We start from the raw sequence: 21,517 nt of genomic DNA on the forward strand, positions 1-21,517 counted from the left end.
CCCACTTTTTCTTTTTAGTTTTCTTTTTTCTTTTTATTTTCTTTCAGTTTGTTTCATCATTCATCTTTTTACCATGTGCCTGCCCACTTTTTTTTTCATGTTTGTGCTTTTGGCCAGGGCTGTTCATTATTCTGTCATTTAATACCCTCTCTGCACTAACGCTTTGTCTTTCATCACACCATTAACATACCCTTTGCCTTTGCTCCATGACCTTCCTGTCAGTTATTCTCTGTGACCCTCCGTCCTAACACCTTCCCTTTTGTTATCTTTTGCCCCACCCCTGGTTTATTTGCTTAAAACCTATTACATTTTCAACCTTTGCCAGTTCTGATGAAAGGTCACTGACCTGAAATGTTAACTCTGCTTCTCTCTCCACAGATGCTGCCAGACCTGCTGTGAATTTCCAGCATTTTTTGTTTTTATTTCCGATTTCCAGCATCTGCAGTATTTTGTTTTTATTATTACAGAAGAGATTTACTAGAACAGCTTCATGGATGAGATTATTACAGTTACGTGCAGAGACTGGAGACACTGGGGCTGTTCTCCTTGGAGCAGAGAAGCCTAAAAGGAGATTTAATAGAGGTTTTCAAAATCATGAAAGGTTTAGCTTGAGTAAATCAAGAGAAACTGTTTCCAGTGACTGAAGGATGGACAACCAGAGAGCACAGATATAAGGTGATTTGTAAAACGACCAGAGACGACAAGAGGAAAATCATTCTTTTTACAAAATGAGTTTGTAGCATTTGAAATACACTGTCTGATAGGGTGGTGGATACAGAATCAATAATAGTTTTTAAAAGAGAATTGGATTAATTATTGAAAGAGAAAAAATTGCAAGGTTATGGGGCAGTGGAACTAACTGGATTACTCTTTGAAAGAGCTGGCACAGACTTGATGAGCCAGATGGCCTCCTACTGTCCTGGATTATTTTATGATTCTATGATTCGATGATTTCAGCCTTGGCTTAGTGGTAGTAGCACTCTTGCTTCGGAAGCTTGTGGGCTCCAGTGTCACTCTATAGATGAGCAAAAAATTTAGGCTGCCACTTCAGTGCAGTACTAAGGTGTTTTCTTTCAAATGAGACATTAAACTGAGGCCCTGTTTGCTCTCTAACATGTACATAAAAGGTCCAACGGCACTATTTTGAATAAGTTCTGGTGGGTGTTCTCCCTGGTTTCATGGCCAATATTTATCCCTCAACAAATGGGTAGCACAGTGGCGCAGTGGTTAGCACCACAGCGACCTGGGTTCAATTATGAGTATTGCCTGTGCGGAGTTTGCAAGTTTTCCCTGTGACCGCGTGGGTTTTTGCCGGGTGCTCCGGTTTCCTCCCACAGCCAATGACTTGCAGGTTGATAGGTAAATTGCCCCTAGTATAGGTCGGTGGTAGGGGGATGCGGTAGGAATATGGGATTAGTGTAGGATTAGTATAAATATGTGGTTGATGGCCGGCATAGACTCGGTGGGCCAAAGGGCCTGTTTCAGTGCTGTATCTCTAAATAAATAAATAAACATTAGTAAAACAGCTAATCTGGTCATCATCAATTTGCTATTTGTGGGACCTTGTGTGAAAATCAGTTGTTGCGTTTCCCACATTACAACCGTGACAACTTCATTCTCTGTACAGTGCTTTGAGGAGTTCTGAGTTTTTTTTTATTCTTTCATGGGAAGCGGGCATCGCTGGCTAGGCCAGCATTTTTTGTCCATTCCTAATTGCCCTTGAGAAGGTGGTGATGAGCTGCCTTCTTGAACCGCTGCAGTCCATCTGGTGTAGGTATACCCACAATGCTCGTAGGGAGGGAGTTCCAGGATTTTGATCCAGCGATATATTTCCAAATCAGGATGATATGTGACTTGGAGGGGAACTTGCAGGTGGTGGTGTTTTCATCTGTCTGCTGTCCTTTTCCTTCTAGGTGGAAGAAGTTACGGGTTTGGAAGATGCTGTTGAGTTGCTGCACTGCATCTTGTATATGGTACACACTGCTGCAATTGTGCATCAGTGGTGGAGGGAGTGTTTAAGCTGGTGGATGGGGTGCCGATCAAGCGGGCTGCTTTGTCCTGGATGGTTGGAGCTTCTTGAGCGTTATTGGAGCCGTACTCATCCAGGCAAGTGGAGAGTATTCCATCACAGTCCTGACTTGTACCTTGTAGATGGTGGACAGACATTGTGGAGTCAGGAGATGGCTTAGTCACAGAATTATACAGCACAGAAACAGGCCCTTCGGCCCATCATGTTTTAGCTGGCCATCAAGCTCCTATCTATTCTAATCCCATTTTCCAGCACTTAGCCCGTATCCTTGTATGCTAGGGCGTTTCAAGTGCTCATCTAAATACTTATTAAATGTTGTGAGGATTCCTGCCTCTACTACCTTTTCAGGCAGTGCATTACAGATTCCAACCACCCTCTGAGTGAAAAATTTATTCCTCAAATCCCTAAACCTCCTGCCCTTTACCTTAAATCTATGGCCCCTGGTTATTGACCCCTCCGCTAAGGGAAAAAGTCTCTTCCTATCTAACCTATCAATGCCCCTCATAATTTTGTATACCTCAATCATGTCCCCCCTCAGCCTTCTCTGCTCTAAGGAAAACAACCTTAGCCTTTTCAGTCTCTCTTCATAACTGAAATGCTCCAGCCCAGGCAACATCCTGGTGAATCTCCTCTGCACCCTCTCCAGGCAATCACATCCTTCCTATAGTGTGGTGCCCAGAACACAGTACTCCAGCTGTGGCCTAACTAGCGTTTTATACAGCTCCATCATAACCTCCCTGCTCTTATATTCTATGCCTCGGCTAATAAAGGCAAGTACTCCATATGCCTTCCTAACCACCTTATCTACCTGTGCTGCTGCCTTCAGTGATCTATGGACAAGTACACCAAGGTCCCTCTGACCCTACGTACTTCCTAAGGTCCTACCATCCATTGTACATTCCCTTGCCTTGTTAGTCCTCCCAAAATGCATCACCTCACACTTCTCAGGATTAAATTCCATTTTCCACTGCTCCGTCCATCTTACCAGCCCATCTATATCGTCCTGTAATCTAAGGCTTTCCTCCTCACTATTTACGACACTACCAATTTTCGTGTCATCTGCGAACTTACTGATCATACCTCCTATATTCACATCTAAATCAATAATGTACACTACAAACGGCAAGGGTCCCAGCACTGATCCCTGTGGTACACCACTGCTCACAGGCTTCCACTCGCAAAAACAACCCTCGATTATCACCCTCTGCCTCCTGCCACTAAGCCAATTTTGCATCCAATTTGCAAAATTGCCCTGGATCCCGTGGGCTCTTACCTTCTTAACCAATCTCCCATGCGGGACCTTATCAAAAGCCTTAATGAAGCCCATGTAGGCTACATCAACTGCTTTACTCTCATCTACATATCTAATCACCGCCTTGAAAAATTCAATCAAGCTAGTTAGACACGATTTCCTCCTGACAAAGCCATGCTGACTATCCCTGATTAATCCTGCCTCTCCAAGTGGAGATTAATCCTGTCCCTCAGAATTGTTTCCGATAGTTTCCCTACCATTGCTGTTAGGCTCACCGGCCTGTAATTACCTGGTTTATCCCTGCTACCCTTCTTGAATAATGGTGCCACATTCACTGTCCTCCAATCCTCTGGTACCTCTTCTGTGCCCAGAGAGGATTTGAAATTTGTGTCAAAGCCCCTGCTATCTCCTCCCTTGCCTTACATAACAGCCTGGGATACATCTCATCTGGGCCTGGGGATTTATCCACTTTTAAGCCCACTCAAACAGCTAATACTTCCTCCCTTTCAATGCTAATATGTTCAAGTGTATCACAATCCCCCTCCCTGATCTCTACACCTAAATCATCCTTCTCCATAGTGAACACAGATGAAAATTAATCATTTAAAACCTCACCTATGTCCTCCGGCTCCACACACACATTGCTATTTTGGTCTCTAATGGGCCCGACTCTTTCCCTGGTTATCCTCTTGCCCTTAATGTACTTATAAAACGCCTTCCAGTTTTCCTTTATCTTGCCTGCCAGTGTTTTTTCATGTCCCCTCTATGCTCTCCTAATTACTTTTTTCAGTACCCCCTTACACTTTCTATCCTCCTGTAGTGCCTCCGCTATTTTCAGCACTCTGAATCAGCCGTAAGCCTCCTTTTTTTTCCTGATCCAATCCTCTATATCCCTTGACATCCAGGGTTCCATGGACTTGTTGGTTCTACCCTTCACCTTAATGGGTACATGTTGGCTCTGAACTCTCACTAATTTCCTCTTTTAATAACTCCCACTGGTCTGATGTAGACTTTCCTACAAGTAGCTGCTCCCAGTCCACTTTGGCCAGATCCTGTTTTATCATATTGAAATCGGCCTTCCCCCAATTCAATACTTTTATTTCTGGCCCATCTTTGTCCTTTTCCATAACTACCTTAAATCTTACAGTTATGGCCACTATCCCCGAAACGCTCCCCTACTGACACTTCTACCACTTGCCGAAAAATTCCCAGACTCTGACCTGCTCTTGTCGCCACAATATTTATGTGGCTGCTGCAGTTCAGTTTCTGGTCAATTGTAACCCTCAGGATGTTAATGGTGGGGATTTCAAGGATGGCAATGCTGTTGAATGTCAAGGGGTGATGGTTAGATTCTCTCTTACTGGAGATTGTCATTGTTTGGCACTTGTGTGGTGTGACGTTTACTTGCCACTTATCAGCCCAAGTCTGAATGTTGTCCATGTCATGCTGCATATGGACACAGACTGCTTTAGTATCTGAGGAGTTGCGAATGGCACTGAACATTGTACAATCATCAGCGAACATCCCCACTTCTGACGTTATGATGGAAGGAAGGTCATTGATGAAGCAGCTGAAAAGGTTGGGCCTAGGGCACTACCCTGAGGAACTCCTGCAGTGATGTCCTGGGGCTGAGATGATTGACCTCCAACAACCACAACCACCATCCTTTGACTTAGGTATGACTCCAATCAGTGGAGAATTTACCCCTTGATTCCCATTGACTTCAATTTGGCCAGGGCTCCTTGACACTTGGTCAAATGCTGCCTTGATATACAGGGCAATCACTCTCACCTCACCTCTTGAGTTCAGCTCTTTTCTCCATGTTTGGGATACTGAGGTCAGGAAGCGAGTGGCCCTGGTGGAATCCAAACTGAGCATCAGTGAGTAGGTTATTGGTGAACTAGTGTTGCTTGATAGCACTGTCGACAACACCTACCATTACTTTGCTGATGATTGAGAGTAGAAGGATGGGCTGGTAATTGGCCTAATTGGATTTGTCCTGCTTTTTGTGGACAGGACCTACCTGGGCAATTTTCCACATTGTCAGGTAGATGCCAATGTTGTAGCTGCACTGGAACAGCTTGGCTAGGGGTGCGGCTAGTTCTGGAGCACAAGTCTTCAGTACTGCAGCCTGGATGTCAGGACCTGTAGCCTTTACAGCATCGAGTACCTTAAGCCGTTTCTTGATATCGCATGGAATGAATTGGATTGGGGACCTCAGGAGGAAGCCGAGATGGATCATCCACTTGGCACTTCTGACTGAAGATTGTTGCAAATGTTTCAGCCTTTTCTTTTGCACTGATGTGCCTGGCTCCGCCATCATTGAGGATGAGAATATTTGTACAGCCACTTCCTCCTGTTAGTTAATTGTCAACCACCATTCACGATTGGATGTGGCAGTACTGCAGAGCTTAGATCTGATCTGTTGGTTGTGGGATTGCTTAGCTCTGTCTATTGCATGTTGCTTCTGCTGTTTGGCATGCAAGTAGTCCTGTATTGTAGCTGGGTTGACACCTCATTTTTAGGTATGCCTGGTGCTGTTCCTGGCATCCTGTCCTGCACTCCTCATTGAACTAGGGTTGGTCCCTGGGCTTGATGGTAATGGTAGAGTGAGGGATATGCTGGGCCATGAGGTACAGATTGTGTTTGAGTACAATTCTGCTGCTGCTGAAAGTCCACAGCGCCTCATCGGTGCCCAGTTTTGAGCAGCCAGATCTGTTCTGAATCTATCCCATTTAGCACGGTGGCAGTGCCATGCAACACATTGGAGGGTATCCTCAGTGTGAAGACGGGACTTCGTTTTCACAAGGATTGTGTGGTGGTCTCTCCTACCAATACTGTCATGGATAGATGCATTTGCAACAGGTAGATTGGTGACAAGGTCAAGCAAGTTTTCCCACTTGTTGGCTCCCTCACCGCCTGACGCAGATCCAGTATGGCAGTTATGTCATTCAGCATGTGGCCCATTCGATCAATAGTGGTGCTACTGAGCCTCTCATGGTGATGGACATTGAAGTCACCCACCCAGAGTACATTCTGTGCCCTTGCTACCCTCAGTGCTTTTTCTACGTGGTGTTCAACATTGAGGAGTACTGATTCATCAGCTGAGGGTAGGTGGTAATCAGCAGGAGATTTCCTTGCCCATGTTTGACCTGATGCCATGAGACTTCATGGGGTCCAGAGTCAATGTTGAAGATTCCCAGGCAACTCCCTCTGGACTATATACCACATTGCCGCCACCTCTGGTGGGTCTGTCCTACTGGTGGGACAAGACATACCCAGGAATGGTGATGGTGGTGTGCAGGACATTGGGTATAAGGTATGTTTCTGCGAGTATGACTATGTCAGGGTTTTGCCTGACTAGTCTGTGGGACAGCTCTCCCAGTTTTGGCACAAGCCCCCAGCTGTTAGTAAGAAGGACTTTGCAGGTTTTTTAAAAATTTTTTTATTTTTTAGAGATACAGCACTGAAACCGGCCCTTCGGCCCACTGAGTCTGTGCCGACCAACAACCACCCATTTATACTAACCCTACAGTAATCCCATATTCCCCACCACCTACCTACACTAGGGCAATTTACAATGGCCAATTTACCTATCACCTGCAAGTCTTTGGCTGTGGGAGGAAACTGGAGCACCCGGCGAAAACCCACGCGGTCACAGGGAGAACTTGCAAACTCCGCACAGGCAGTACCCAGAATCGAACCCGGGTCCCTGGAGCTGTGAGGCTGCAGTGCTAACCACTGCGTCACTGTGCCGCCCCACTGCGCCACCCCCCACAGTTGACAGGGCTGGGTTCAACTGCCCTATGTCGATGCCGTATATTCCATCCAGTTTTATGCTTTTTCAACTTTTGTGTAGCAGTTTTGTACAACAGAGTGGCTTGCTTGGCCATTTCAGAGGGCAGTTAAGAGTCAACCACATTGCTGTAGGTCTGCAGTCAGAAGTGAGCCAGACTGGGTAAAGATGGCAGATTTCCTTTCCTAAATGGCATTAGTGAACCAGATGTGTTTTTATGACAATCGATGGTAGTTTCACAGTCAACATTGCTGACTAGCTTTCAATTCCACATTTTCATTAATTAAATTTATTAATCAATTGAATTTAAATTCCACCAGCTGCCATGGTGGGATTTGAACCCTTGTCCCCAGAGTATTAGTATTAGCCTGGGTCTTTGGATTACTAGTCTAGTGACATTACCATTACACCACCATCTCCCCTTGTGAAAGGTGCTATATAAATGCAAGCCTTTTTTATTATATGAAGCATTATTTTGCCATTTTCAAAACAGACAAAAATGCCCAATTTCTTAGTTTTTCAAAAAGGTTTGCAACTAGATCACAAAAATATAGATCATAAAGGCAACCAAACACTGCTTTGATTATACTAAACCTCTGTTATTTATAGATCATCTTTTGATTAAGTACACTTTGGAAAGACACCACTTCAGGTGAAAGGTTTCAAATCGTAACACTTGCATTGACCATCAAACCTGTTACCATGTGACTAGAACATTTACTGTATTTCTGATCCAGTGTTAGTTGAATTTGGAGAAAATATTTGGAAATATCAGCATTTATAACAAAATAAATTTAAAAATAATTCCCAAAAATATACAGCACTATATACTGCTAAACTCACAGGTTAACAACAGTAGGGCGGCACAGTGGCGCAGTGGTTAGCACTGCAGCCTCACAGCTCCAGGGACCAGGGTTCGATTCTGGGTACTGCCAAAGTGTGGAGTTTGCAAGTTCTCCCTGTGTCTGCGTGGGTTTTCTCCGGGTGCTCCGGTTTCCTCCCACAAGCCAAAAGACTTGCAGGTTGGTAGGTAAATTGACCATTATAAATTGTCACTAGTATAGGTAGGTGGTAGGGAAATATAGGGACAGGTGGGGATATTTGGTAGGAATATGGGATTAGTGTAGGATTAGTATAAATGGGTGGTTGATGGTCAGCACAGACTCGGTGGGCCGAAGGGCCTGTTTCAGTGCTGTATCTCTAATCTAATCTAGTACAGATAAGTGTGAACCACTAAATTACAAACACTCACAAGCCATCCAAATTCAAAAAATTGCAATCCTACCACTCCTAGTTAATTTACAAATTTTTACATCGTTGAATCGATACTAATTGACAAGCTCAGCTGGAGAACATAGAACAACTAGTGTGAGAAATAGAAAAATTCGACACTGGTGCAGGATGGGGAAGTCCTTTTCAGAGTTTCAGAGTGAGGTACATTATGCAGCAGAGAGCAGGGAATTTTAGTTTGTATACTTGGCCTGGATACAATTGATATGGACAACAGACCCTCGATCCAACATGACATAATCAAGGATAAAATTCACACAAAAAAGTTTTTAAAAATTGTATTTGGGGAGGCACAAAGCAAGAGGCAAAAGTGCAGGTAACTTTTTGGCATGCTTTAATTTAATAAATTTATAACCTTTAATTTAGAAACATGTGAAGTACAGTAAAGAAAAAGTAAACAATTCAGCAATATTGCACATGGCTCGAATACAACACAATTTTCTGTAAGAAGCAAATACATATAAGCATCTTGTTCATTACTTTAAAACATGTCAATGTACTGTACGTAGCAACTACATATACAGGTCACTGTAACATTACTCGATCCAACTAGTCAATGCTTGTCCTGATGCAACACAACAGTAACAAGAGGTTCCAGGTTTCCAGTACATACTTCCATACTACTGAAAGCATAAAGACAGCAAAAGGCCAAAAAGCTTTGGTTGCACCCAGCTTTATGATAAACAAGAAAATACAGCATTACCATCAAACTGTAGCTTCTTAAAACAGCAACAATATACATAGCTGAACCATAATAAAACATTGAAAAATATGTTAAGCAGATTCTGGAGCCAGCTGCCTTAGAAGACTGAATATTCAATATCTTCTGTTCAAAACCTTGAAGGCAGTTTTCACTATCGGGATTAATCTGTATTTAGAACAGTACTTTAGTAATTACAACACCGTTTAAAATTGAGATCCAGGCCCATACACTTAAACAAAAATATATTACTTAACCATGCCTTTTTAAAAATGTAACCGCTACAGAATCCATTGGTATATTGCTCTGTAGTGGGTCAACTTTGGCCACTTAAACTTCTTCCCCCCCCCCCCACCACTATTCAAGGGAAGCATTCACATTTATAAATTACTCATTCTTCAAAAGCAGCTTGCAACACTGTAAACTCATAAGTCAAGTAATATATCTATACTTACTAACAGTGCAAATTAAACCTCACTGATGTGATGGAACACATCTAGCCACATACGAAGACAACTCATTAAGCTAATTTCAGTACTCTTCAAGTATCTTAAACTAAAATCTAAGTGCAATTAGTGGGATTCTTTATTTTCATCTGGGTGACAAAACAGTGTACGAGGTGCACGGCGCAAAGAGTGCAAGGCCACCAAACAGCACCCACGCAACAGAGCACCAATATTGTACAATGGCTCTGTTCCTCCTCTGTGTGTGGAAAATACCCATGCCAAAGTAGGTACTACAGGTGCAGCCACTGCCAACAAATCAATAAAAAAATGGCTGCTCCAATAGCTTCTCTGACATACTGCAGATGGCTGCTCCTCTGAGACATTATATTCATTCCCATCTGTTTCATCAAACATGGATGTTAAAGTAAGTTCTGTCATATTGTTTACTCCAGGCAAATGCTGTGCTTGTTTATTGTAAGTATATGGGTGAGTGCTCATGAAATGTTTAACAGATTCTAATTTGGACACCAGAATTGCAGTATTAGGATTGTTTGGAGTCAAATCCAGGAAAGCATTGGTATCTATTGTTTCAAACTCTGGTGCACATGCTGCTTGACTGCCATCTGACACCCAGGTTGAAGATATGGGGCTGACTGGACTGTTATGCTGTGATTTCAGAATGTGTAGAATGAGTTTCTGTACATCTGGGGTATCAGGTACTATGTCAGTCTGGATAGCCTGCTCCCTGACCAGCCTATTATCATTGGTCACAAAGATCATGCCACTTTGTGCAGTAATCTCAAATGCTGCGCTGTTAAAAAGTGTTACCTGCATTTCATTAACTTGTGACCAAGAGCCATCTCCAGAGCTATCTTCAGCGGGTTTTGACCTCAGAATTTGGTCAAAGAGATCTGCTCTGCTTGCCATATCATCATTGGCAAGCAGACCACTATCAGCCATTTCTTCAACAGCTTGATCTTCTAGGCCCATGGATTCAGCCATTTTTGTGTAGGTTGTGCTACGTGCCAATGACTTCACCGGTGACGGACATATGCAGTCCAGAGATGAATCATCTCTTGAAGCACCATTCTGAGCCAACTCCATGCTCTGCAGCAAACTCTCAAGTTTCTTGTTTTGGATATTAATGTCAACAAAATATTTTTGAACACCTTTGTCCTTCTCCACTAAACTGTTCTTCATAGTGTCAATCACCTCACGTAGTTGTTTGATCTCCTTTCGAGCTTCCTTTAACGCTAACTGGGCTTCAACTCGATGACATTCTTCTTCGATCCAGTCTTCTCGCATGCGAGCAAGCTGGGACTTGAGATCTGCAACTTCAGATTCCCTATTAAAAGAGGTATATACATAAATAAAGTTTGGAAACTTTTACATTTACAAAATAATATGGGTAGATCCAACAATGTATTGGGAACCTGAATTTTGTGCTGTTTGCATTACTGGTTTTAAGTGATAAGAAATTGTGTAAAGTCATTTGCCAATTAAACAGAGAGGACGCATAGAATCCTGTCAACTTGAAAGAAAAAGAGCTGCATTTATATAGTGCTTTTCATGACCACCAGATGTCTCAAAGCACTTTACAGCCAATGAAGCACTTTTGAAGTGTAGTCACTGTTGTAATGTAGGAAATGCAGCAGCCAAGTTGCGCACAGCAAACTCCCACAAATTGCAATGTGATAATGACTAGATAATCTGTTTTTGTGATGTTGATTGAGGGATAAATATTGGCCAGAACACTGGGGATAACTCCCATGCTCTTATCTGAATCATGCCATGGGATCTTTTACACCACCCAAGTAGGCAGATTGGGCCTCGGTTTACCGTATCATCTGAAAGATGGCACCTCTGACAGCGCAGTGCTCCCTACGCTGGAGTGTCAGCCTTGATTTTTTGCTCAAGCCCTGGAGTGGAATGTGAATCAGGAACCTTATGACTCAGAGGCAAGAATGCAACCAACTGAGCCACTAAAAGACTTCAAATTATACATATAAATTTAAGGCACATGTTCACAGGAAGAAACAAATAAATAAATGCACCCTAATGAAGTTCTGTACTTTGTTTTACGGAGAAGACAATTATGGGTATTATCAGTATACTGCAGTAGGCTAAATTTGTATTTGACACATTGGGATATCTTTGTTGGAGCCTTAATAAAAGGTTTTGAAAAAACTGTACAGATTAGTTCAAACAGTTCCAACACAGCAGGCTGAATTACTGCTGTTCTTGGCGGCAAGCTTGAAAGAAGGCACGGCACACAAGCAACTTGGGTGCCGCTGACCCCTGTGATATTTCGTGTGGGGGCTCACTTAAATGGAGGGGGTGAAATGGCTGCCCCCAATGACGTAAAGAGGGCGGTCACTCTGTCCCCGGCAATGGAGTCCAGCGTCACTGTGCAGGCATCAGCGCCATTTTTAAAGGGCTTCAGGCCCTTCAGTCTCATTTTGATTTTTAAAGGTCCCATTTAAAATAAACTGCAGAATAATTTTGCTTTTGATTCCCCTCTCCCCCCCACCACTGAGTCTTCATTTAATAACTTGACATATCCCCCCAAAAAACACCTTTTGATATTCTGAACTTCCTCCCCCCCACCGACCCTGATTTCAGCACCTTTGACCGTCAACCCCTTCCCGTCATCCCCACAAGCAATAACAATAGTTCTCCTCGCTCACCCACAAACCCACCCTGAGAATTTCACTCCTCCCCACTCCCAACCAGTGTCACGGCTCGGCCGGAATATCGGCATGGGACAGCTGTCGCTACCAGGTAGGTGATTATTCATTAATTGTAATGACATGCGAATATTGAGATTAAGGCTCTGCTGCAAAGCGGCGAGGTGGGGACGTCCCAAGGCCTCGCCATGCCTATAAAATGCAGCAGAGCCTTCCTGGCGACGGGGATCATGGCGGGCCTCTCCCGGAAGGATTTTCCGGGCCCCCCCGCCACGACACCCAACGTCGGAGGCCTGGTAAAATTCAGCCCAGCACGATTTGTGCATTTTCCTCACTGGTCAATCAGACATAAAGCAAAACTCAAATTAGAACATTTAGTTAAGCTTTATTTACTTCCATTTAAACTTCTTCACTAACTGACGTCTCACTGGCTCATATAAAATAAAATTTTGCATAGGAAACAAAAATGCAAAGTTCACTATAGCTTTATTTTTTGACTTCACCTACATAACTTCATCCCATAATTTTAATTGGCTAAAGATCCTGCTGGCCTGCTGATCTCCATTCTCAACTCCACAGTACAGCCAATATTATGGATCCTGAAGTGCCAGTATTGTTCAGATATTGTGTGTACCTGTTTTGGTAATTCATAGTTGGCTCATTTGAATAATTCTCTGGCACCTAATTATTTGAGTGCAGATTTACGCTGCTGCATACAGCATTCTACTTGTGGTCCAACCTTTCCATCATTTGAACCAAGAGATTATTGTTGTCAATATCAGCGTACAATAATTAACTCATTTATTTGGCACTGGTCTGTTATTTTAACATAAGCATTCACTCATTTACTTTAAATGGATTAATGCCTCCACTAAAACAGCAGACAGGAAGAGTGGCATAAGATCACATTAAGTTTTCAATTACTAATGTCATCAATAATAATTTCTAGGCTTTAATGATGTTGCACAATTGCAGAATCATTACAGTGGAGGAGGCCGCCATTCGGCCCATCGTGTCCACACTGGCTCCCCGAAAGGGCAATTCACTCAGTTCCATTCCCCCGCCATCTCCCCTTACCCTGCACATTCTTCCCTTTCATATAACAGTCTAATTCCCTTTTGAATGCTTCAATTGAACCTGCCTCCACCACACTCTTAGCCAGTGCATTCCAGACCTTAACCACTCGCTGCATAAAAAAGTTCTACCTCATGTCACTTTTGCTTCTCTTATCAAATATTTTAAATCTGCGCTCTCTCATTCTCGATCCTTTCATGAATGGGAACAGTTTCTCTCTATCTACTCTGTCCAGAACCCTCTTGATTTTGAATACCTCTATCAAATCACTCCTCAGCTTTCTCTTCTGCAAGAAAAACAGTCCTAACTTCTCCAATCTATCTTCATAACTGAAGTTCCTCATCCCTGGAACCATTCTCATGAATCTTTTCTGTATTCTCTCCAATGCCCTCACATCTTTCCTAAAGTGTGCTCCCAGAACTGGACGCAATATGTCAGCTGAGGCCGAACTAGTGTCTTATACTAGTTCAACATAACTTCCTTGTTCTTGTACTCTATGCCCTTATTAATGAAGCCCAGGATACTGTATGCTTTATTAACCGCTCTCTCCACCTGTTCTGCCACCTTCAATGATGTATGCACATATACACCCGCTCCTGCATCCCCTTTAGAATTGTATCCTTTATTTTATATTGTCTCTCCATGTTCTTCCTACCAAAATGAATCACTTCACATTTCTCTGCATTGAACTTCATCTGCCACCTGTCTGCCCATTCCACCAACTTGTCTATGTCCTTTTGGAGTTCTACACTATCCGCCTCACAGTTCACAATGCTTCCAAGTTTTGTATTATTTGCAAACTTTGAAAATATGCCCTGTACACCAATGTCTAGGTCATTAATATCTATCAGGAAAAGAGTCCCAACACTGACCCCTGGGGAACTCTACAAACTTTCCTCGAGCCCTAAAAACATCCATTAACCACTACTCTTTGTTTCCTGTCACTCAGCCCATGTTGCTACTGTCCCAGTTATTCCATGAGCTATAATTTTGCTCACAAGTCTGTTGTGTGGTACTGTATCAAACGCCTTTTGAAAGTCCATGTGTACCACATCAACAGCATTTCCCTCATCAATCCTCTCTGTTACCTCCTCAAAAAACTCCAGCAAGTTAGTTAAACATAATTTTCTCTTAAGAAATCCATGCTGGCTTTTTACTGCAGTTACTGCTACTGCAATTTGTTTTATGTGCTTCCAATATTATTGTTTACCAGAAATTCCGGTGCATCAACAAACCTTTTAACTGCTCTTCTCTCTTCCTAAAGAGTAAAACCTTAAATGACCTGAGGAGAGAAAGTAGTGTGGCCATAATGGGGAGACTTGATGCCTCCTAGCAATGGAGTGCAAGCTGTATCCAGCAGTCAGCACAACCGGAAAAAAAATCTTGCTGAGGTATTAGCAATCTAGTACGGAATTCAATCACCCCACAATGCCAGGTCTGTATTATAAAAAACTCTACATGAACTGTCAAGTTAAGCATTGTAGCAGGCTGCAGTGGAACCACTGCAAACCATTATGATGGGAGAGGTGCAGTACTGGGTTTTCATGCAGGTGCAGAGCCAATGGCACAGGTAGCAATCAGTGGTGAGCGCAAACAAAGCAGAAGTCTCAGGCACAGAATCGCTGGACCCAGACAACAATGAAGATGACAGAAAGCGTGAGAATTTCTCTGTAGCAAATAAGTGCTCGCAGCTCAATACTCTCCACAGCACCAGGCTGAATTCAAGATTCAGCACTGAACAAACCACGTACAAACTCTACATTAGCGTAACTGATAAATTCTGGCGAAATTGGAGCCAAATGAGCACCAAACCATGTACGCTCAAATCCACACATCCATTGTGGAAGATCATCTCAGAGGCTATCAGGGCCAGGATGGGTCTCCATGTTCCTAGGTTCCACCTCATGACTACTTCAGCCTGCTTGCAACAAGAGTCTTCCACAATTTGTGGACTTGCTCACATTTCACAATGAAGCATATGGACAAAGCACCTGCAGAACATTTGTCAGTCTGAACAAGTGATGCATGAGCTGTGCAGGGAACTAATAAGCATGGTGGGGCACGGGCCAACTTTTTATAGGCCCATTACATCCACAGCTGAGGGGAACCAAGGACCAATATTTGACTAAAGAGACTCCATCTCCCTACATCAACATCCTAAGATACTGCTTAGTGCCAGATCCACATCACAACCACCTGCCAGCTTCCCTCACCCAACTTCCTTACCTGACCCAAACTTCTCTCTATCAAGTAAATAATCTGGCTCCGTAAATCTCAATACTAACAAAAAGTACATAGACCTTATTGTATATACTTGCAGACACCACGTAACAAAACCTGCAATGTATCATACTGCTCCCCACCCCAAATTGTGTAATTGTGTCAACTCTGGTGAAATCAATCCTTAGTGACGTGTTTTCTGAATTTCTTCACAGTTCCCCACCATTTATTTTATGTATGGGAGACAGCAGACACAATGGGGCAGAGTCAAAGAACAGGGAAAGTTTTTAAAAAGGATGCAAATTAATTCTGTGAATGCATCAAAACAATATAATAAAATCTTTTGAAATATTGTTGAAAACAAGTGTTCAAAAAATGTTCAAAAGTTCCACAAGCCACAACAAAATGGATAAGTAGCATCGCCTAATCAATGAAATCAGCATTGTGATAGAATTATTTGATGCTGCTAACACATTATACACAGAAAAGAAAAACTGCAAATAAAAACAGTAAGACCAAATACAGCAATATAGGTTAGGTGATTGCTTTGCCAAGCTACCTTATTCTGCCCACGAAAGTGACCATCCTCTGATAAGTCACTTTAACTCCTCTTCCATTCTCATTTTGACCTTTGCGTCTTTGTTTGCCTACACTGTTTTAATCAAGCTCAGGAATAACAGGCCTGACCTGTGAAATTACAAAATTAGAGTCACAGTTGTGGCTATGCTGAAATCTCAGAATTGTCCTAAATGAATTTAACAAAGCTTTCCCCTCTGCCAATGTGAATAGACTCCTTGAAAATAATAACATGCCCATAGAGCCTGATGGGGGTAGGGTAGGTAGAAGATCCAGTAAGGTAGCAGCTCTTAAAGTTGCAGCTTGTCATTGGAAAGGCGTTGGAAGAAAAGCTGAGCAATTGTTCAGAATGGTGTTGAGCGGTCTTGACTCCTTGGAGTTGGATCTCTGTTTCCATCCACTCTGCCCTATGGGGCAGCATGTGACTGAGGACAAGGCAGCTGTGCTGCTGCTGACGCTGTTGGTGTTGCTGCTCCTCTTGTTCTTCATCAGAGATGCAAGGTCGAGCTGTATAAGGTGCTCACATGCTGTGATGATGGCTGGCAGCAGGAAAGTGCAGCTGAAGGTCTGTGAAATGCAAGACAGATGAAGATGAAGGGAAAAATGTGAGCAAAATTGCTCCTTTTGATGGTGTACATATGGGAGTTCTGCTGCAGGAGGTGGACCAAAGGAAGGTGGGCATGGATGGAGATTTCCAACTGAAATCAGTGCCATCACCAGGATGCCTCGTAGCTGGCTGTAAATGAGAAGACTTGCAGGGAGTGAGCATCAATCATGACATAAGCTTAAGTTGGGAACTCCCGCACCCACTTGGAGGTACCATTAAAAGCGTCGCAAGCAAACACTGCCTTTTTTGCACACACAATTTCATTCTGCCAAATCTGGATGGCATACTTCTCTGGCACATTGAAGTGGCTGTTATGGAGCAGCAAGCAGCTACCCAGAATTCCAGTATAAGGTGCTTTTCTGCTAAGAGGTTGCTTACTGTGGCCAGCAGAATGGCTGCAGAGGATTTCCTAAGTTTTCTAAGAACCATCCATCTAATGTTTAGTTTTCTTTAAATAATGCAGGCACCATGGCCTGGCACATGATGAAAGCATTATGGTTGCTTCCTGGATAATGGCCATTGGTATAATGTTTCTGTGATCAACTGCTACTCAATCATTAATTGAATACAAATATTTTCTATCCAAGTAAGTCATAGGTAGTATCTGGAGCCCTGATTCTCTCATGGGCGCCAACTGTGATGCCCTTCACTCAATGAAACCCTACCACTCGCTGAAGGTTCTGTGTTCTGTTCAACCAATGCCTACCATTTGTTAAACAAAGAAAATGATGAAAGTGTTGCCTCTTACAAACTCAGCATTTTTCCTCAGCTTGTTCAGTGTAGAGGTAGAGGTCTTGTTCTGTCTTGAATGACTGTGTTCGTGTCTCAAAGGTCTGAAGTATTTTTATTCCTCATTTTAAAACTTAAGTTAGAACCCCAAAGGAATTCCTATCTTCACCACATTGTCTGGTGTGATTTAAACAGAAGCCAGAATCGAGAATAATGACGAAAAGTTCCGGCAGGAAAAATGCAAAACGCATGGAACAAAATCCACTAAAGCTAATTGCAAATGCAAAAAAGTGAAAATTGCTTACGACAACTGTGCAACGATAATCCCCCTTTATGAAGTCTATTTGCGTTGACCAGATCTTAGAATAACCAGAGTCCATTTTATATAAATGAGGTGTGCGAGGTAGGGGTTGGGGAGGGGGCATAGGGCTAGCAGAACCTTGTTTAAAGTAATTAAGGTATGCAAGGAACCCCATTTCAATAAATATTTCATTTTAAGGAAGCTTGCGCTTGCCTGAGACACGGATTCATTTATGGAATCACCCAGTAGAATGTTTGGCACACTGCAAACTGGCTGCGTGTCTGATTTCACAACACATGCCTGCCACCATTGAGGTTCCTCTTTGCCAGTGAAGCCTTGTAAAACTGTTTTTGGTGGAAAACTTATCTGTGGAAACTCTGCATCCTTTGGTATATCAATGCACCATCATTGACAACTTCAGAAATTACCCATTTCCCTTATATTAGTTGGAGCAGTGGGTGCTGGCAATGTATGGTAGGTCTGTTGGTGTCTGAAGAGAAGGGAGGCAGTTTGCACATTGAGTGTAAACCCTCCATCAGAACATATTCCTGAAAGATGGGAGAAGTCCTCTTGCAGTGAAACTGACAGGCTGGGTAGCCTTTGATCAAAAGCTTTTGAAGAGCTCCAGCCATGGCCAGATGAGAGAGGCTGCTGCTCACAGCACTCCTTCTCAGAGAGTGCTTTAAGTGTTTGATAAGTGATTGCCAACTTCTTGGAAGCCATTTCATCTCTCTTGCACTTTCCTGCTGCTGGCCTTCATCATGGCATGTGAGCAGCTTATATAGCTCTACCTTGCATTTCTGATGAACAGCAAGAGGAGCAGCAACACCAACACCAGCAGGAGCACAGTTGCCTTTTCCTCAGTTACATGCTGCCTCATAGGGCAGAGCAGATGGAAACAGAGATCCAGCTCCAACGAGTCAAGACCCCTCAACACCACATTTACAGGCAGAGGATCAGCTCTTGCATCATTTGTGAACACTATCACTGCAGGAGACTCAGGTTTTCATGGCAGGTCCTTGCTGACATATGCAGCCTTCTTCCCAGTGGATCAGGTGGGCATACATTGGCAGTGGCCATCCAGGTACCTGTGACTGGAGGGCCATCACCCCAAGTCTCTACCTCTCCCTGAGATTGTGCACTCTGTTCTACAAGGTGAGAAAGCAGAGAACTATGAATGTTAGTAGTGGCCTGTGTGAGTAGCAGGGAAGAACAAAATTTGTGGAGGGTGACTGTGAGGTATGGGTACGAGAGTGAAATAGGGGATGAGGATGAGTGTTGGCTGTTCAGATGGGAATGTGAAGTGCCTGAGATAAGTGCCTGGAGCTCCACTTATATTATTCTGAAGAGTGCTATGCCGGAGAATGCTGGGAAACTCATGGCTAGTGTGGGCTTGGCACCTGAAAGTATTATGCCACTCACCTTTTCCACCCTCCTAAGGACCTGGATCCTCTTGGTGCACTGGCGCCAGGTTGGAGGGTCTACACTTCTGCTGACTACTTCGTCCACCCACACCTGTTTGGTTGGAGAAGTCTTCCTCTTCCTCCTGGCCTTGGGAGAGCTCACCTTACTGCAGCCCCTCAAATCCTGCAGCAGGACCTCCAAGAAAGCGTGAAAGAACCAGGGAGCAGCCTTCCAATGTCTCCTCTCCATTCCGGAGTTGCTACAGCCTCAAAAATCCATGTCCAGTTGAGTCATTCTAACCCATGCTGGGGTCCCTTTAACAGAAATCCTTCCTTTGACAAGATTGACCCATCATCCCGCCTGCCCTCCCTAATTGGCTGGGGAACCTAGAGGCAGAATTCCATTGACATGGCTCAATTAAAGGGCCTTGGCAAAGCCCACCAACAGGTTCAACGGGTTCCGACCTGCTAATGGGCCCGCTGTTTCACCAGGGACTAAGGTGAGAAAATTCCACCCATGATCCTTAGCCTTTGTTGTCCACAGCGTTTAAATCCAAATTTGGCATTAAGGAACATTGTTCATACATTATTTTAAAAATATTTAGTAATTAATTCATTCTGAAAGCTAGACACAGCTCTATACATCAGGTAACAAGAACAGCGCAGAGAAACTTCACTATTTAAATGTTTTGTACAGGTTCCACCAAATAATATACTGGCCCAGAACTTGGGGTTGGAATGACGGCCATCATTACTCTGCAAAATTGACAGCAACTTATGGCATCCGCACATGTGCAGTTAAACACGAAAATGCAGAAGTTGCTGTCAGTAATACCCTGTTTCTCCACAGGATGCGCTGTTGCAGTCTTTGCAGATAAAGTGAATTTCAACTTTTTATGCCCTATTTTCGCTGTAAAATCCTATGAAAATGTTAAGTCATGTTGAATGAGCTGTAACTGAGTTTTTAATTGTGTACTAAGTCATAATTACTACTAAACAACCTCTCTGGCCATGAAAATCTAATTTTGTAAGTGTGAAGTCTCATTCCCAATCTTTATTTTGCTTTCTGTACAATGATCAAAATGTGAATTTAAATCACTGCTTTATACTTGTTGCTTTGCTGTTTGTGTGACTTTTTCAATGTGATTCCTTGATCAGCCTGCCTGCTGCCTGCATTGTTGCTGATGGCACCCACATTCAAAGTCATGTCGGAATAGGAGAAATCCATCTCTGGAGCCAGCTAAATTCTTTGTGGGCAGCTTTTTTTCCAAGGTCAGCAGTCCTTTCGTCACTTACCACAAAATTTGGGCCGTAATTTATAATTGATGATGGATTCTCCTGTTGCTTCGACAGATGAGTGCTCAGCAAGGAGACTGTGTTCATTGTCTAGGTTGGTGTCCTCTCATTTGTGATGTTAAACCATATCTTGATTTGCAGATCCGATTGCAAATCTGGCATGTAGTCACTGTTGGCGAGGTGGATGAAGGTATGGCTTTGTGGCATTCTCGCCTGTCCTGTAGGAAGCTGACTCAGTTCTCAAATTTTGAGACTGTTTGATGACAGAGACTTCTCCATTTAGATCTGTCCATGGTTGTTCTTTTCCATGTACTGGGGTCCAATTTACAGGCTCTGAGATTGGCTTTCAGAATGTCTTTGTATCCAAGTTTGGGATGCCCTATGGTGCGGGCTCCTATGCTCTGCTGGCTGTAGAATATTGCCTTTAGTATGCGGGAATCCTCCCTGTGAACCACATGGCTGCCCCAGTAAAGCTGAGCACTGATGAGCAGGCTCTACGGCACACTGCAAGAAATTTCATGTTAGAGATTTTGTCCTGCCACTTGCTGTTGCAGATAGATCTTAAGCAGCGAAGGTGGAATGCACCGAGTTGATCTATGTGATGCCAGTAAATTGTCCATGCCTCACAACCATAGAGACGTGATGTGAAAACCACTGCCTGGTAGACTTTGATTTCTGTTTTGAGACAAACTCCATGCTCTCTCCAAAGCCTGTGGGTCAGCCTGCTGAATGCTGAGCTTGCTTTTGCCAGGTGATGGGCGACTTCATCATCCAACAAGGTGTTGTTGGAGAGGATACTCCCAAGATAGGAGAATTTCTGAACTGAGCTGAGGGGTGCATTATTGATGGTAACTATGGGGTCTTGGAGTTTGTGGCCAGGGGCAAGTTGGGACAAGATCTCTGTCTTTTTCATACTTATTCCAAGGCCGAAGCATTCTGACGCTTGGGCAAAGCGATTAACAAGCAGCTTGATGTCCTCCAGAATGTGTGCTATGACAGCACAGTCGGCGGCAAACAAGAGTTCACTTAGTAGCTGCTCTTTGATCTTTGTGCAAGCCTCGAGTCTTTGCAGATTGAAGAGGTTTCTGTCTGTCCTGAACTGAATGATTAC

At 43.4% G+C, this 21,517-nt stretch overlaps 1 protein-coding gene across 1 annotated transcript in view; it reads right to left on the bottom strand.

The window, feature by feature from the left end:
- Positions 1–9,475: 9,475 nt before the first annotated feature.
- The window catches only part of sybu (syntabulin (syntaxin-interacting)), a 105,556-nt gene continuing 93,514 nt past the window's right edge, over positions 9,476–21,517 (bottom strand). Inside the window, exon 7 of the mRNA XM_068030957.1 lies at positions 9,476–10,858. Coding sequence (XP_067887058.1) covers positions 9,640–10,858 — 1,219 coding nt within the window. The 3' untranslated portion in view covers positions 9,476–9,639. The remainder of the gene's footprint in view (positions 10,859–21,517) is intronic.

Source organism: Heterodontus francisci, chromosome 5, assembly GCF_036365525.1.
Source record: "Heterodontus francisci isolate sHetFra1 chromosome 5, sHetFra1.hap1, whole genome shotgun sequence".
Classification (NCBI taxonomy): Eukaryota; Metazoa; Chordata; class Chondrichthyes; order Heterodontiformes; family Heterodontidae; genus Heterodontus; species Heterodontus francisci.